Source organism: Oryctolagus cuniculus, chromosome 1 (assembly GCF_964237555.1).
Source record: "Oryctolagus cuniculus chromosome 1, mOryCun1.1, whole genome shotgun sequence".
NCBI classification, from domain to species: Eukaryota; Metazoa; Chordata; class Mammalia; order Lagomorpha; family Leporidae; genus Oryctolagus; species Oryctolagus cuniculus.
Genome location: NC_091432.1, coordinates 181,560,186 through 181,577,807, shown reverse-complemented (window position 1 = coordinate 181,577,807; position 17,622 = coordinate 181,560,186). Strand labels below are relative to the sequence as shown.

The 17,622-nt window shown below is 38.1% G+C and overlaps 1 protein-coding gene and 1 long non-coding RNA gene across 7 annotated transcripts in view; one reads left to right on the top strand and one right to left on the bottom strand.

Annotated features, from left to right (window-relative positions):
• Positions 1-17,622, bottom strand: part of ADAMTSL1 (ADAMTS like 1) — a 1,062,044-nt gene that overhangs the window by 255,578 nt on the left and 788,844 nt on the right. For all 6 annotated transcript variants that reach the window (XM_008254434.4, XM_008254437.4, XM_008254438.4 and 3 more), the window contains 2 exons: positions 16,527-16,684; positions 1,101-1,212 (listed from right to left, as the gene is read on the bottom strand). In XM_008254434.4, the coding sequence (XP_008252656.3) occupies positions 1,101-1,212; positions 16,527-16,684 (270 nt within the window). The remainder of the gene's footprint in view (positions 1-1,100; positions 1,213-16,526; positions 16,685-17,622) is intronic.
• Positions 1,106-11,274, top strand: LOC138844415 (uncharacterized). Its single transcript, XR_011380221.1, has 3 exons — positions 1,106-1,232; positions 3,829-3,904; positions 4,072-11,274. It is a non-coding gene; the product is annotated as an uncharacterized lncRNA (long non-coding RNA).

The following is a 17,622-nucleotide window of genomic DNA, read 5'->3' as shown; positions in this document are numbered from 1 at the left end:
AAAAATGGCTGGGTAATCATTTGTCTCCAATTTGAGGCAACATCCTTCTATCTCTTGTCAAATTAATAGTGGTACCTATGTGGACACATTATTCAATTAACTGGCATCCATGAAACTAGAACCAAAATATTTTTGATGTGCTAATTTTCAAAGGAATATACATACAGTTTTACACTACTTATACTAGGAAAACTTTAGAAACTGATAGTCCAGAAATGCTCAGTTGGCAATGAATTCAAAATATTCATATACTTCTTCTTACTCTTCTGGAAAGAATGTGGTAGCATATACCAATGGCCACAAAAACTGTGAAACTCCTTGACCTCACTCCTATTTATCACAAGAAAATAATTTGAAAGGAGAAAAATATTTAGATATTAAATTCATTTTATAATCATAGAAAATATTATGTGCTTAATATAGCAACAACTTTAAACCAAATGATCTGCTATAGAGAAATGACTAAATAAAATATTCTGAAATAATTGAGGGAATTATTATGTAACCAGAATAATTATGAAGAGCACACAATGGGACAAAAATAACTTTTCTGATAGCAAAAAAATGCTATGTATGCCACAGATGTGACATAGCCAAAAACAGGCATTCATTTTGTGACTTCTCAGGAGAAATGCACCTAATGTCTACAGCAAAAGGCATTCCTTATAACGCATGCAATAACAGCCTAAGTCTACAATGCACTGATTTTTGCCCCTCATAGTTAGCAACTTATTCCTCTAATTAAGTAAGTTTGACAATTACTCTTTACTTGGTTCACTTCAACCAGATGAGTAGTTTATCCTCAAATGAACAGAATTTGTCAAATCATGATACATATCTGTAGTCATGGCCCTTCATGAAACTAGAGAAAGCATTAAAGTCCATTTCCTGAGCTGGGATTCTACAGGCAGAAGATGTCCCTTGGGCATCTCGCTCAAGGTAATCTTCCTCATAGGAGGGCTTCAGGACTGGATTCTGTTCAGAAGGACCTGATCCACCCTAGTACTCAGTTTCTTCCATGCTGATGTTACTCTGTTCTTCTAATAGCCAAGTTTTTCCTTACAGAAGCCAACAGCATCTTGATGAGTAAACACCATTACCTCCTCCACAGGTTGCTGAGCAAGGAAAGAAATCCGTCTCCCTCCACCGGTGGATGATAGGCTGATAGAAGATGAACTGCACTGTACTGTCGGCAGGCCCCGAGTTACGGACCTGCAGGAGACAACAGAGAGGTAGAAGGACTAATGTGACAGTGTGGTGCTTTCCTGGTCCTTTGTAATTTAGGACAAATGCATATAGTAGTTCTGATGATCCAGGGCTCTGTGGAAGACTGCATCTGGAGAGAAGGGGTGATGGCAAAATGGTCCTTGCACTGCACCTGCTGTTTCTATTGTTATCTCCTCTCTTTTGTTGCCACAGGACAAAGAAAAGCAAAATCTCAATTTGTGATGCAGGTGCTCTCTTATCCCAGTACAGTACTCCTTCCCTACCTTTATTTCCAACCTCTTTGCTATAAACCTCAAAATTATGTGAATATTTAAATATAGGTTCAGAAATAGACAATTTAAGAAAATTTCAAATGCCATACACTGCAGAAAAAGACAAATATCATGTTTTCCATGATTGGTAGTAATTAATATACAGAGCACAAAAAATGTAATGTATAAAAGCGAAATTTACTTTTTTTTTTTTTTTTTGACAGGCAGAGTGGACAGTGAGAGAGAGAGACAGAGAGAAAGGTCTTCCTTTGCCGTTGGTTCACCCTCCAATGGCCGCCGCGGCCAGCGCGCTGCGGCCGGCGCACCGCGCTGATCCGATGGCAGGAGCCAGGAGCCAGGTGCTTTTCCTGGTCTCCCATGGGGTGCAGGGCCCAAGCACCTGGGCCATCCTCCACTGCACTCCCTGGCCACAGCAGAGGGCTGGCCTGGAAGAGGGGCAACCGGGACAGAATCCGGCGCCCCGACCGGGACTAGAACCCGGTGTGCCAGCGCCGCTAGGCGGAGGATTAGCCTAGTGAGCCGTGGCGCCGGCCGAAATTTACATTTTTGAGATTTGATGATTGTTTGTAGTCCTTGTCTATACTCTTGAGAGTGGTTTTTCTACTTGCTACTTGTTGAATTCTTTATTTAGTGGAAGGTTAAGCTTGTGATTATAAAATAAGCTGAAAGTATATCATTGTAAAAATTAAAAGAAAAATAAGAAAGGAAGGAGGAGGTAGAGTGGAAGTGTAGAGGGGAAGGAGATAGGTTGAGAAGTATCTTTATGCTCTTAAATCTGTACATATGAAATACATGAAATTTGTTCACCTTATACAAATAAAAAATTTAAAATAAAAAACTGAAGCATACTGCCCTTGGTTCAAACAAGAAAAGAGTTCAAGAATTAAGTAGCTCTTCCCATTGGCAGACACACAAATACATCCTCTTCTTGTCAACTTGATGATTCACATATTTTAATGTGCAAAGTTGCCAATTAGAAGCTTGTTAAAATGCACATTCCTGAGCCTATATCCAGAGCTTCAGGAAATTCAAGGAAGTCCAAGAACCAAACTTTGAAAAATACCAAGTTTTATTATAGAAGTACTTTCACACAAAATTGATGCTTATAGAAACTGTAACTTTTTTTAAAAGAGGTGAATACGAGACAATAATTTTTTAATTGTTCTTAAAAAGTATAAAGTTGAGAAAACTCACACTAAAAAAACAGAAGAAGTACCTAACACAAACAAGTAATTTCATGAAGACAGGATGATGTATCATGTGCAGGGAAGCTTAGGCTGTTTTAAATTCTGTAAAGCTGTGGTATGATCAGTTCTTTTGTACGTAGCAGTGTATGTTCTTATACGCAATTACTGACCCATGCTTTAAAACCCACATGGCGTGTTACAGACCCGCCTTGTTTATTTCTATGATGGGTTTTGAATAAAGTATTTCCTGTCTTAATAAAAAGAAACAAAAGATATGTCATGCAATGTTTAGCGTGTTGGGCAAGGCTTGGACTATTTATTACATTAAAGGAGGTTCCAAGTACAATTGAGTGGATTACTTTTAATTCCAATTCCATCACAGCAATTAGAGAAGCAACAGAGTCCAGCTGCATCACATGGTGTGTCTTTGTTCGATATTTCTAAGTTTTACCACTGTCCTAACTGCCATTCACATAGGTTAAAGTGGTAGATTTGGCCTTCAGATTATTTTAAAGACAGCTCTATTTCTCTGCTCCCAAGTCAAAACAAGTGGGTTAGATACCTAGAGTCAAGGGGAAAATAGGAATACTGAAGAAACTGGACTAAGACAAAACACAAGCATGCTAACCTCTGGGTGTTTGGAGTGTAGATGGAAATGGTCCCCAGAAAGTCTGGGAGAGCTGTAATGCGGAAAGAAGAAAGAAAACCAGCAGACCATCTCATATTGCACTGGGAGTCTGACCCATGGAACATTCAGGTCTTTGCTAATTAGAATAAACAGTGATACAATTCCCTACTTTAAAACAAAAACAGCTGAAGCAATACAGTGTCTTTCACAAAGAGGGAGCACTACCTGTAGATTAATATTTCTCCATCCTATGTGTCACATACAAGGACACCTAATTGCTTGCTTAGGGATGTAGTATTAATCACGTTCTTTAGAAAGCTCTTTACCCCTCTAGCTCACAAAAGCCTCTAGGTCTCTAGGGATGTGTGGTTATCATGCTGGAAAGCTATTAGAAGAGGACTTTCATTTGAACAAAACCTCCATGAAAAAATAAAAAGGCCAGAAAATTTGTTCAGACCTGGAAAGATATTGTTTTTCTGACTTTTTTTTTTTTTTTTTTTTTTTTTTTTTGCAGGGGTGCCATTTGGAATGCTGGAAAGTAAACTGAATCCTGGGACAGTGAGAGGAAAAAACAGGCTGTTGTGGCCAAAGTAAGGAGGATATAACATCATGAGACTCAGAGAAACCTTCTAGAATATGCACAGTGTCTGTGCTTGCCTTTTGGTTTGGTTAAAACGGCAGAAAGGTGGAGGTCTTTTTATATTATTATTATTATCATCATTATTATTATTATTATTATTATTATTATTATTTTCAGGTCCCCTAGAAGATGCATGGAAAGCACCCCCTGCCCTAAAAGGAGAAACAAATCACAAGAAGGAGTTCTGGTGTTAAGAGAGAGGGTTGGACGGTTAGCAAACACCATGCTAAAGAAAGAAAACAAGAGGCTTAGAGAATTGTTCTTCATTTGTTCCACGTAAACTATGTATACATTGCCATAAGGCTGAGGCCCTACACTTTTATTGAAGAGATTGGAAGTCAATAGGGACCTCTTTTATTTTAAAAGGATAAAATCAATCACTAGCTATCCAAATCTCTGGATAATCTTGCCTTGTTTCTTCCATACTGATAACATTCCTGCTTTTCTCTTCTCAATAATCACATTCTATCTTTAATAAAATAGCAACACTATCATAGCATCCAGCACTGATTAAACTCCTAACATGTACAGGTGTATTTATACAATGATCTTACAAATGTTCATAGAAAATGTGTATATGACAGAGAGAAGGAAGAAGGGAAGTATCATTATATTCTTAGAATTATATCTAAACTGAGGCTAGTGCTCTGGCATATGGATAAAGCTGCCGCCTGCAATATCAGCATCCCATATGGGCATGGGTTCAAGTTCTGACTGCTTGACTTCGGATCCAGCTACCTGCTGTTGTGCCTGGGAAAGCAGCAGAGGATGGCTCAAGTGCTTAGGGCCCTGCACCCACATGGGAGACCTGGAAGAAGCTCCTGGCTCCTGGCTTTGGGTTGGTTCAGCTCTGGTCATTGGAGCCATTTGGGGAGTGAACCAGCAAATGGAAGATCTTTCTCTCTCTCTGCCTCTGCCTCTGCTTCTGTTTACCTGCCTTTCAGATAAATTATATAAAAAATATATATCTAAACTACACTGAATCTGTTCTCTTTGTATTATATTAACATGAAAATTAATGAGAAAAATATATATTTAAAATATTTCTAATTTGGAAATGCATATAGTTATTTAAAATAAAGGAATGAGTAACGAAAATGTGTATTATGAAAAACTCTGCATGGATTTAAAAAAAATTTCTGCATCAATTTATTTGATTAATTTATCTAATTTTTCAGTCCATTTTCCATGAAGTTTTTATATTAAATCAATCTTAAAACTACTCAGTATTTTCTTTTTGTGCTTAGAAGTTTTACTGACCAAGGTTAGAACAATCATCACCTGCCTTGGCATAACTCCGAAATGGAGTTCTTGTTAGATACAGACTTTAAAAGTCTTTTTAAGCTCATTAAGTTATTGTAAAATAAGAAAGGTTTTCTAATGTTTTCGAAAAAGTACTAATCACTGATAAGTTAATTTCATATTCAAAGTGGTGACCTAACACTTTGAAAGATGACATCACCCTTTTGAATGTATAATGTATTAATTAATCCCAGTGTCCCAGGATAGGGAAAACAGGGTGAGGGGTGTACAGGAATTCTTTCTACTGCTACCTCTGTCATACACTCATACACACACACACACACACACACACAAACTACTCAGTATTAATGTCTACATTTATGTGACAATGAGAAAAATGAGGTTCAGAGGTTAAGTGATTTGATCAAGCCTATACAGCTAAGGAATAGCAGATGGGGATTTGAATTCAAGTCAGCCTAGTTAAAAGCTGCCATTTGTTTTCACAGTACCAAGCAACCTCCACAGCAGTGTTGTGAAAATATAGGCATTTATCTTTAGTTGGATCCTTGCATCTGTATTGTTTTGCTTATTTTCCCATTTTGAAACAGAAAAAATACTTTAAAAAATCAGGCCAATGTGATTTGTTTAACTTTGGTGCCCAATAGTAGCTCATGGAGATGAGCCTACCTTGGTCCTTTCATCCAGTTCTCTTAATTCCAGCCGGCTCTTCTCCTTGACATCATTAGCTCTTTAGCTTCACAAAGCTGAATTCCTTAAACATTTGATTCTAGCTCTCAAATGCTGCAAACTTCAGTTTAACACATTGGAATTTTGACGTGGGGAGCTAATCATACCTGGTATGTGTAATTTTGATCTCCTTATGTTAATAAAAAGAAAAGCACTGAACCAGGCTCATAATTGTCATAGCTCAATGTTTCTAATTCAACACAATGATATCCCATATTAAAAATAAATGAAAAAACAAAAACTGGTCTCTTCCATGGTTACTGATTGCACTGCCACGACATAGTTGGGAGCAATGGTTGAGCTTTAAGTCCGTGTCAAAGCAAAGGAATCAAGAAGAAATGAAAAGCACAAGAAGGCGTCATCAAATACACAAAGACTTTCCCAGATAAAGCACCATGAAGGCATCTTCCTCTTCTCAGCTGGGAAAATCACAATTTGTGAACTTTAGGATATTTCCCATCTAAGTTTCTTGATGTTGTAGAAACTTTTGCCCCAGAAGGTCTGGCAGGGCGTCAGCATGTGGGGGTCTTCTCAACCAACCTTGGCTACAGTTCAGTCACTGCTTTGATAAGGACAGGCAGGCAAAAGGCACCATGAGAGACCCACTACTGTGCATCTCTGAGCTAGGACCCACAGTGTAATCTGACTTGGTCATGCTGTGCTCAGGGTTATGGGGATGTCACGACTTGGGAGGGCTTGGAAATAGTGGAAATAGATCAGTATGCCTCCTAGGGAGAGGATAAAATGGAGGAAAGGTAAATCTCTTATTCAATGCTTGAGCCTTCTAACTCAATTTTGGGTTGTTCTGGCAATTTACAGAGATAACTGTATCCTAAAGAATGTCTGCAAATTATATTTTCAAGTGATTTTCTTTGTATTTCTGAAGATATGCAACAATAGTAAAATCTTCCTTATAGTACTTAATTTTGATATAACAGTTACTTCCTTGTCTTTTTCTGTTGTCCTCCATAGTCTACAAATTCCACAGAGGCAGGTACTATTTATCTTGCTCACCATGATTTCTTCAGAATCATCTACAATGTTTGGCACATAGTAGGTGAAATAATGAGTGCATGAATTAACAAAGAAATGAATTAATTCTGATTACAGTCATTTAAAGATTTGGAATTACAAACTAACATTTGTAATAAGTACTCATAGAGATGTCATTTTTCTTATCACCATCTGTCATTTTTCTTATCTACATCTGCCATGTTTCTTGACAATGTTACCACTTCCACCAAATGATAATAAAATTCATGAAAAAACTATGATTACAGAACAATCTTCACCTAGGAGCACTTTACATGCTCCTGTAAAGGTTATCTCTGTAGATGGGTTGTATAATAAAAGGAAAGTGAAAAATGCTGGTAATAACTGGAATGAAAGTCAGATTCGATCACCCCACTGTGTTCATTGTAAATGATGACTAAGATTGTGGGGAGCAACTCGGACTAGACTAAGTTACTGGAATTAAGACTTATTCTATGCATCTGCTCTCCCACAATATGGCGCTGAGAAGGGAGAAACAGCTTCTACACAGCTGCCTCCAGTTCAACCAATAAGCAGCAGGACCTGCTCCTGATTGGAGGAGAGCAGCGTACTCGGCATGTGGATAGCAGAGTTGGGATTGGTGGAAGAGGACTATAAAGGAGGAGAGAGACAACATGCACCAGGAACATCTAAGGCGAACATCTAGCTGAAGGAACACCTGTGCAGCCCCCGAGAGAGCCGGCCGGCGGTGTGCCGCTCCCCCGCGGAAGTGGGGAATGTGGCAGGGGGAACCGCCCTTCCACAGAGGTGGAAGGGTCGGTAGCCAACCCGGGAAGAACCAGCAGCAAACCCGGGGAGGGCCGAGCAGACAAAAGAACAGCGCAGGGTCCTGTGTCGTTCCTCCACGAAGACGGGGAGCGACATAAGATGAGAGATAGTTAGCTAAAATGATGTCAATCGGTAGCACTCAAATTTACCTTTACACTTCTCATATAATTTTCTATTCCTCCTGAAACTCCTGACCTCAATATTTGAAAGCACTGTGGTTCCCATAGGCTCCTTGCTGAGGGTTGCATGGCAGGTATTGGTTATGTTGGAAAGTCCTGGTGACCCTAAAGTAGGGTTGGAGATATCTCTCTGGTACAATCTTTGATAACAAACAGAGTGGATAAGACTTGTCAGGAAAGAAATGCTGAGAAGCAGAGAAGACCTGAATCTACTGAAAGAATACCCAGTGCCCAGAGGAGAACAGGAAGCAAATGAGCAGAGTGGAGCCAGCGGAGGAAGGCTTGGGCAGGAGCCTGTACCTCTGAGCACCAAAAGAAAGGTAAGGAATCGGTTCCCTTGTTCCATATCTTAAACCTAACTGTGCAGGTGGTAAAACCATGTGTGAAACCCAACAAAGCACTATGAAATCCAACAAAAATACAGCATTTTATAATTAGCTTTTTTAACTCTCATAATCTATTAGCAAAAAGGGTATATTTATTGGGAGAATCATTATTTGTAGAAATTGGGTAGGAAAACGAATCACTGCTTACTTATTTCCTTTCCTAAAGTTGATTTAATAATTTCCTTCCAATAACATTTGGCTTAGGATAAAGATTTTCCCTTTAATGAACAGAAGTTGATTGGTATGGGGAGTACTTTAAAAATAGGCTGGGTGGCAGTATGAAACTATCTTGGACTTAAACATTAGCCAAAGCTCAGCCTCCAGTAGAGAAAGTAATTGAGTATTTTAAATCTAACCAAGATGCACAGGTTGGAACCTGTCTGGGTCTCGCACATGGGTGCAGGATTCCAAGAACTTGGGCTATCTTTAGCTACTTTCCCAGGCCACCAGCAGAGAGCTGGATTGGAAGTGGAGCATCTGGGACTTGAACTGGCACCAGTGGTAGAGGCTTAACCTACTATGCCACAGCGCCGGTCCCTCTATCCAGTTTCATTTCACAAATAACATTACAAGCTAAGAGAGGGTAGATACCTTATATTACCTGCCCCCTTTTTAAGCCATTCCTAAATGGGGATATATAAAGGGACTGTTGAATTTTTTATTTAGTGGAGGATTAAGCTAATGATTATAAAATAAATGGGAAGAATGTCATCACAAAATTAAGAGAAAAATTGGAAAGGAAAGAGAGAGAGTGGGAAATACAATTATGCTTTCAAAACTGTATCTATGAAGTCTGTTCTGTTTATAAAAATAATTTAAAAAGGAAAACATTTGGGGCTGTGGTGTAGCAGGTAAAGCCTCTGTCTGCAGTGCCGGCATCCCATATGGGTGCCAGTTCGGGTCCTGGCTGCTCCACTTCTGATACAGCTCTCTGCTATGACCTGGGAAAGCAGTGGAAGATGGCCGAAGTTCTTGAGCCCCTGCACGGGCATGGGAGACCTGGAAGAAGCTCCTGGATCCTGGCTTTGGATAGGCGCAGCTCCGGCCACTGCAGCCATTTGGGGGAGTGAACCAGAGGATGGAAAACCTCTCTCTCTCTCCCTCTCTCTCCCTCTCTCTCCCTCTCCCTCTCTCTCTCTGCCTCTGCCTCTCAAGTAAATAAATAAATTTAAAAAAAAAACAGAGGAAAACATTCATGGGCAAACAATAAAGAGATTAAAAAATAAAGTTTATTTCTCAACATAAGCTCCATCCAAACACTTTCATAAGCTATGGTACTAGCCATTTGTGCATCCCTAAAGAACTGATACTCCTGGGAATGCAACCACGTCAGTGTAGTCATTTTTACATCATTACCTGAAGAAAAATGGGTGCCCTTAGAATAGTTTTTCTAATTGAGAAACACAAAGAAGCCAGAAGAAGCCTAGCCCTGACTGTAAAGTGGACGCCTGAAGATTTCCCATTCAAACTCACAGAATTGTTCTCGACTAAGAGAGGAGTGAATAGGAACATTGTTTTGGGGAAGGACTCTGGAGAAACTTCCCCAAGCATTTCTCTACCAAAGCTTTCACTATCCTTCTCATAACACTGTCAAAATAAACAGACTGCATCATTCTTTGGCGTTCCAGAGAGTCAACAAGCAAAGTGCCTTGAAAATCCCCCTTCCCACCCCCAAATTGTTGCCATGACCTTTGCTTTTGCCTGGTACACGCGTGCTTTCAGTGGGCTACTTCAACCTCTTAGTAGCCATGAGTTTGACTGTGCTTTGCCATACGGATTACACTGTTAAAGCCATGTTTCATCTGGGGTGATACTTAACATTTTCAACAAATCCTCAACTACAGAAATGTAATGCAACTTATAGATCGACTTCCAGCTCTTTTCTTGTTATCAGTACATGAACTGTGAGTCAGTGTTTTTAGCTCTGAGTATACTTACTACTTGCCCTTCTGCTGTGTGTTTCTGCTTCTTTGGTAGTTTAGCTACTTCTCACTTTTCTCCCTATCTAATCTGGGGCTGTCTGACTAAATCTTTCAAATGGGAAAAACTAGAACATGTACAAAAACACCTACTTTCATGTGGAGAGCTAAGTTGGTGGTTCTAATGTAGGATGGACCTATGAATCAGCAAGTTTCTTTCTTTCCCTAGGTTTGTAGCTTCAGAGGGAGGAAGAGATACTAAGCCATCCAGTCATCCAGACAATATGAAGGCATTTCAAAATGTTCAAAGAAAAATAGATTTTAAACATAAGTTTATTTTTGTACAAAAGAATTGAAATCCATTCTTAGTTTTCACGATATACAATTTCTATGAACTTTTGAAGATACTTCACTGTCAGATCACTTCCATTGATTACTGTATTGGCAGACACTATAGCCAGCCTTGCACATCCATTTACCTTAGTAGTTACTCCTGCCAAATTGTTCTTCATAGGCACGGCAGTTATAAACTGATCAGTTTCTGACCAGCTTCAGAGAAGCAGTTTTCTGCTCTTATGAAAACAGAGTTTTAAAACTGGTTTTACTGGAAGTTAAAGTACTTCAAAAGATGAAAGGAAGTAATGCAGTTATACTCACTGTAGTACAAATTATATAATATAATCCACCACAAGGGCTCTCCTGGTATGAGGACACATTTATATAAATGAATCAACAGGAGGTAAAGCAATATACTTAAGGTCACAAATCCAGTAAGTAGCAGGACACACCAAATCCTAGAATGCTTATCCATTCTACTGTGTTATACTAGTTTTGCCAAAAGTGTTTGTACAGCTATGTGACAAGCTTAAATTTTTAGAAGAAATGCCCCCCATAGGAAATAAGATGAGAATTTATGATGGTTCTAAAGGTGGTCAGAAAAGGAGATTTCAGAACATTATTTTGGAACCAATGGCAATATACAACAACCCCTCACAGTGAGAATAATCTTCATCTTGTACAAAAATGTCTTTTTCTTTTAAAGAAATAAAAATCATATTTTGGCAATAAAATTCCATGGAGATAGTGACAAGTAGCCACTTTGGTTTCTTTGTCAATTACTTGAAAAGTAAGATACTAAATTAATAGAAAAACGCATTCAATAGCATATCTATATACTAATGAACTTTTTAAAAAGGAAAATAATCCTATTTATAATGGCTATATAAAATTACTTAGGAATAAATACAAGCAAAGAGATGAAAGGCCTATTGCTGAAAGCTATAAATATAAAACATGATGAAAAATTCAAAGACACAAATATTGGGAAAGATATCACATGTTCATGGATTGGAAGAATATAGTTAAAATAGGTTATCCAAAGTAACCTAAAAAGTCAATGCAATGCCTAGCAAAATTCCAAAGGCTTTCACAGAAATAGAAAAACCAATCCTAAGATTTGTATGGAATGACAAAATTCCTCAAATAGCCAAAGCAATCTTAGCAAAAAAGAACTAAACTAGAGATAGCACACAATCAATTTCATAATCTTCTATAAAACTATAGTAATGAAAACAGCTTGATACCAGTAAAAACCAGACACACAAAACAAGGACTAGAGAGCCTAGAAATTATCCATGTATTTGGAATCAACTTATTTCAACAAAGGTGCCAAGAGCATGCACTGGGGAGAAGACAGTCTCTTCAATTAGAGGTGCTGGGAACAGAATGTTATACGCAGAAGAATGAATCTGGACAATCACCCCACACCATACACAAAAATCAGCTGAAAATGACTTAAAGGTTTAAACGTAAGACTCTGATACTAAAAAACGACTAGGAAAAGATAATCAGGAAAATCTTCATGATATTGGTTAGCACTATGATTTTTTTTTTTTTTTTTTTTTTTTTGGGATAAGACCCCAGAAGCAAAGGAAACAAACGCAAAAACAGATGAAATTATGTCAAACCAAAAGCTTCTTGTAGCAAAAGAAATAATCAACAGAGGGAAGAGACAACTTACAGAATGGGACAAAACACTTACAAAGCATACATCTAATAAGGCATTAACACTCAAAATATGTAAAGGAACTCAACTCAATAGCAGGAAAACAAATAACCCTATTAACAATGGGAAGAATCCCAAATAGACATTTCTCAAAAATGACAAAGGACCAACAGTACATTTAAAACCATCCAACATCACTAATTATCAGGGAAACGGAAGAAAAATGAAAGCTGCAAGTATCACCTCACATAGACTAGAATGGCTTTTATCAAAACAACAAACGATAACAAGCATTGGTGAGGATGTGCAGAAAAGGGAAGTCTAGCACACTATGGGTGAGAACGTCAATTGGTAAAGCCATTATGAGGTTGCTCAAAGTATTTAAAATAGGCTAAAATATACTCCAGCCATCCCACTCCTACATGTATATCCAAAGGGAATGAAATCAAAGTGATATGTACACTTTCATGCTCAACATAGAATTATTTACAATAGATAAGGTACAGAATCAATGTAAGTGTTCATCAATGAGTAAGTGGATAAAAAATGTGATGTGATCTATGCCTTTATACTGGAATATTATTCAGCCTTACAAAAAGAAGACAATCCTGTCATTTGCAACATAGCTGAACATTTCATTGTTAAGTAAACTAAGTCAGGCACAACAAGACAAATGGGATCTAAAAGAAACCATACTCCTGAAAGTAGAGAGTAGAATGGTGGTTATAGGGTCTGGCAACAGGGGTTAGGGGTTTGGGATCTGGGGTGTTGGGGAGGTGTTGATCAAAGGATATAAAACAGAGGAATAAGTTCTTGAGGGCTATTGTACAATATGGTGGCTATAGTTGATAACAGAGTATCATATTTTTGAAAATTGCTGGTAGCTGTTAAAGTGTTCTCATCACAGAAAGAAATACTATGAGGTAATGCATGTATTAACCTACTTTCTTTAGGCATATCACAAAGTATTCTTTTTTAAAAAATATTTATTTTTTATTTATTTGAAAGGCAGAGAGAGAGAGAGATGTCTTCCATCTGCTAGTTCCCTCCCCAAATGGCTGCAATGGCTGGAACTGGGCTGATCTGAAGCCAAGAGCCAGGAGCTTCTTCCAGGTCTTCGATGCGGGTGTAGGGGCCCAAGGACTTGAGCCATCTTCCACTGCTTTTCCAGGTCATAGCAGAGAGCTAGATCAAAAGTGGAGCTGCCAGGTCTCGCACCAGTGCCCATGTGGGTTGCTGGCACTGGAGGCGGCGGCTCTACCTGCTACACCACAGCACCAGCCGCACAATACATTCTTATTTCAAAACATCATGTTATATAAAACGAATATGTACAATCTTTAATTAAAAATAAATTTAAAAAAGAGTAGAGAACTTGCTTCTATCACAGTTTTGAGATGTACACATCTCAAAGATAAGATTCTGCCAAGCCTTCCTCCTTTAGACAGCTGGCACACAGCTTGCCGTGGAGAATCAGCGCTGCTCACATTCTCTCTAGTCTATAAAGATAGCTCTTGGCTGCACGTCTGGTTTTGTCTACTTTCTGAGTCACTAGGCTGCACAGCCAGATCATTTAAGGTATTTTCCCCATCTCAAGCATGACACTGTTCATTGAATTTGAAGAAAGATTTCAGTGGTTTTAATAAAATGTAGTAATGTGAGATTGGTTTCAGATCTGGATCCACCGCCTTTTAAATTCACAAAGAGGATCTGATTAGTGAGTATACTTATTAGTAAACATATATGTTGTGCAAAAGAGACTATGCTTTGAATGATGCTAAAAGCTGAATTACATACTTTATGCATAATTTTAACACCTAAATAATGGAAAATGATAATACTCAAATAATAAAACTTTGGTTTTCAGTTATTTCTTTGGGAAAAATTAGGAAAGAAAAAATTTCCAGTATGAATCACATGAAGGCAGAAATTTTCTTCTTTTTTTCTATATCTTCTTAAATTTCTGGCTCATTTTCAAGTTTGCATAAACTAATTTTACAAGCTTCACATTCTATCTTAGAATAACTTTACGTTTATTTGATTCTGAGGCTTTCTAATGAAACCTGAGAAGAAAAAATATATACTCTTGGAAACAACGAAGAATAAGTGAGTTTTGGGCCAGAAATAAAGAGATGTGATTTTTTTTTAGTTCTGGCTTGCCACTGATGTGAACTTGGGCAAGTCACTCAAATGCCCCGAAGACAAATTTCCTTGTGGGCGTGCTCACTTCGGCAGCACATATACTAAAATTGGAACAAATTTCCTTGTGGGTTAAAAGGAGATATCGGCATTTGTTCCACTTACATGATTGCTGTGCAGTAAACATACTTTTTTCATGCAACAATGGTTGGTACTTATTAGGTTCTACTTAGGGAGATCCGAAGACAGAGACAATTTAATCCTTGTCCTGGGGTAACACAATGGGAAGAGGTAATATATACAGGGACCTGGGGTGGAGTGACAGATTGCTTCCAGAAGGAGAACATCCTGAAGAAGAAGCAGGAGTTAGAGAAGAGTGTGGAAGAGCATTCTGAATAGTGAGCACAGAATTACATAAAAGTCATGAGTTATGAGGATATAAGATATTGGAGGGCCTGCATTCGTTCAGTTGGTTAAAACAGGGGAATAGTTAAAGATGAAATTGTAAAGGTAGACAGAATCCAGATTATCAAGAGAAACATGCTAGGACATTGATTTTCATTTTAACCTGAAAACAATGAGTGGAGGTGAGGAACTGGAAGATAACAAAAAGAAATCATGCTTTTGTAAAATTTATTTTGAGGGCAACACAGATAATGGATCAGAAACTGGAAAACTAATCTGCAGTCTGTGATAACTTGTTCAGGTTTAAAAATGCAAAGGCATAAACTAAGACAGAAGCAGCAAGGATGGAGAAGAAAGAAAATTCTTGAGAGATGATATGGAGGTAGTACTGAAAAAGTTTAATTGTGACTGGTGACACACACAGGAAGAGAAATCAGGGTGAGTCAAAGGTCTTTAACTTGACTGAGTGCATAGTATACTAACCTATAAGACAAGACGTAAAGAAGATAAAGAGGTTTCTGGACTAGATAAGTTCAATTTTGGAAATGTTGATCTCATTATGCCTATGGGATACACACGTGGTGATGTGCAGAAGGCAACTGGATGGTTGAAATGCAGTTGACAATACTCTGAACTATTCAAATGTGAATAATATAACTTGAATCCAATTTTATATTTTCAGTATGTATATTAACTCTTGCAAGTCCACTATTGAAATTGCTATGGTATAAGTAATCTGTTCAAAATACTCCAAGTGCTCAAAGAATAGAGCTTACCTCTTGCTCCTTTACTGAATTTGCTTGCTTAATGGAAACTATTTATCTACAGTATAATTTCTATTATGAGCTATCTCTGATGGTTTGCAGCTTCTTGTTCACATTCATGCAGCTGGCATCTGCACTGGATTAAAAAGAGCTACTTTGCCAATGGAGATAGAGGACAGTGTTCTGGAACCCTTCTTCCATCCAACCTCACTGCCCATCACATTTTCCTATATACATTCTTACTTCCAGCTGCCATGGGGTCATCAAGCCTTAGCTTAAATCAAATGTCCTCTGGCTCCAACTCCCATGATGAAAAATTTATGGAGTCCTGGACACATTACAAGTTTTACAGCTTTACAGCTGAAATCCTTCAGGTCCTCCTGACCTACTGAAAGAAAAAATATGTTTTATTTTATTGTGATTCCCAAATGTTCTTTTAGTGTGTGCATTTTTCCAACAGAATGTGCATGTTGCTTCCAGCAATATGTTTTATATTACCTTGAAGAGCAGGGAAGCTCTAATAGAAGGAAACAACTTAGTCTGGTTGCCAATGCAAGAGAAAGCAGAACTTGCCATTGGAAGCATGATTAATTGACCAAGTCTATGGATCATCAGCTAGCATTTTTCACTTACTCACTTACTGAGGATGCCCTTTATGAGTCAACTGCTATATCTTAATTGTTTTCAAGATAAATTATATCTCCTTACCAATGATAGTTTGGTTTCTTAGGTAGGTGTCATTTTATTAATAATGTGTATATTTTCTGGTCACCTTAAAAGTATCATGTGACCTTGTGAAGTCCAGGATGTAGCTAGCTCAACATCCTTGAATTAAATATTTCCTAGATAATAAACAGGCTTCCCAATAGCATAGCTCAATGATAAAGTCTCTCTCCCTCTTTAGGAGACTATAAGTAACATCAGTTTGGACATGATTTGAAAATAAGATACCTAAATGGGCTCACCTTGACAATGAAATCTGCTGTGAGTGGTCCAGCCATTCTCAGTATCTCTTTGTCTGGAAATTTCTGGAAGTCCACACTAGAATTGTCCACAAGAAAGGTGCCTGTAGAGCTGAGACTGTTTTCACCTTTAGTCCCCTGGAGGGTTTTGGTTTCCAGATCTACATAATCAAACATATGAAGAGAAGAGAAAGATGTTCCCAGGGCTACCACAGACCACATACAGGTGCACTACATCCAATAAAATATAAAGCTACATAAGGGACAATTATTGGTATTCTGTGGCTGACCAAATTGTGATATAAACAAAATATAAAGCCAATGCTGGATCACATGGGATTCCATACTGCAAATAAAATGATTTAAAAACTCATCAGCCAAGCATTTAAGGTACCATGTCACAAAATCTTTGAATCTCTGGATATCCTCTTTCAGGTATCCTACTATACTACTGTCCAATTTCTTTAACCTAACCATTATCAATATATGTCTTATTGACTTCAGTGTTGATGGCCCTCAGTCTAGGATACTTCCCAGCTTCTCTTTTGCTCTGTGAGATCCAGGGTACACTTCTGAGTTGCTTCTTCCTGCGTGACTTTCTATTCATGCATCAACTTTCTGATTGCTTTGCTGCTCAAAATGAAGAAATCAGAGTAACTTAAGGATAGAGGCTATCCTTTACAGTTATGACTCATTTCAAGATTGTTTTTGATATTTAATTCAGTTGTGTGCACATATATGATATTTTCTAAGTGAGTAAGAAAGAGGGACTTGATGCCCGGAGCATTCTTGTGTTTGAACAGGAAGTCAGAGGATGTTGGGGATGATGATAATTATGATGTGTGCTCCAGAGAAGACTAAGTTCTCAAGTGATTGATAGGTGATTTAGAAGAACTGTCTGCCGTGTGAAGGAAGATAAATGGACTAAGTAACGGTTTCCAAAATTTACACAAGAATCCTTCGTTTGGCAGTGACTGCAGCAGACAAATAGAGTGCTTAGGTGGGGCTCCAGAGTCTCTTACCCCAGCTTCAATAAAAATAACACTTTTCATATATTTTATAAGTTCTCTAAAGATAATAAGTACCTAAAGTATTCCTA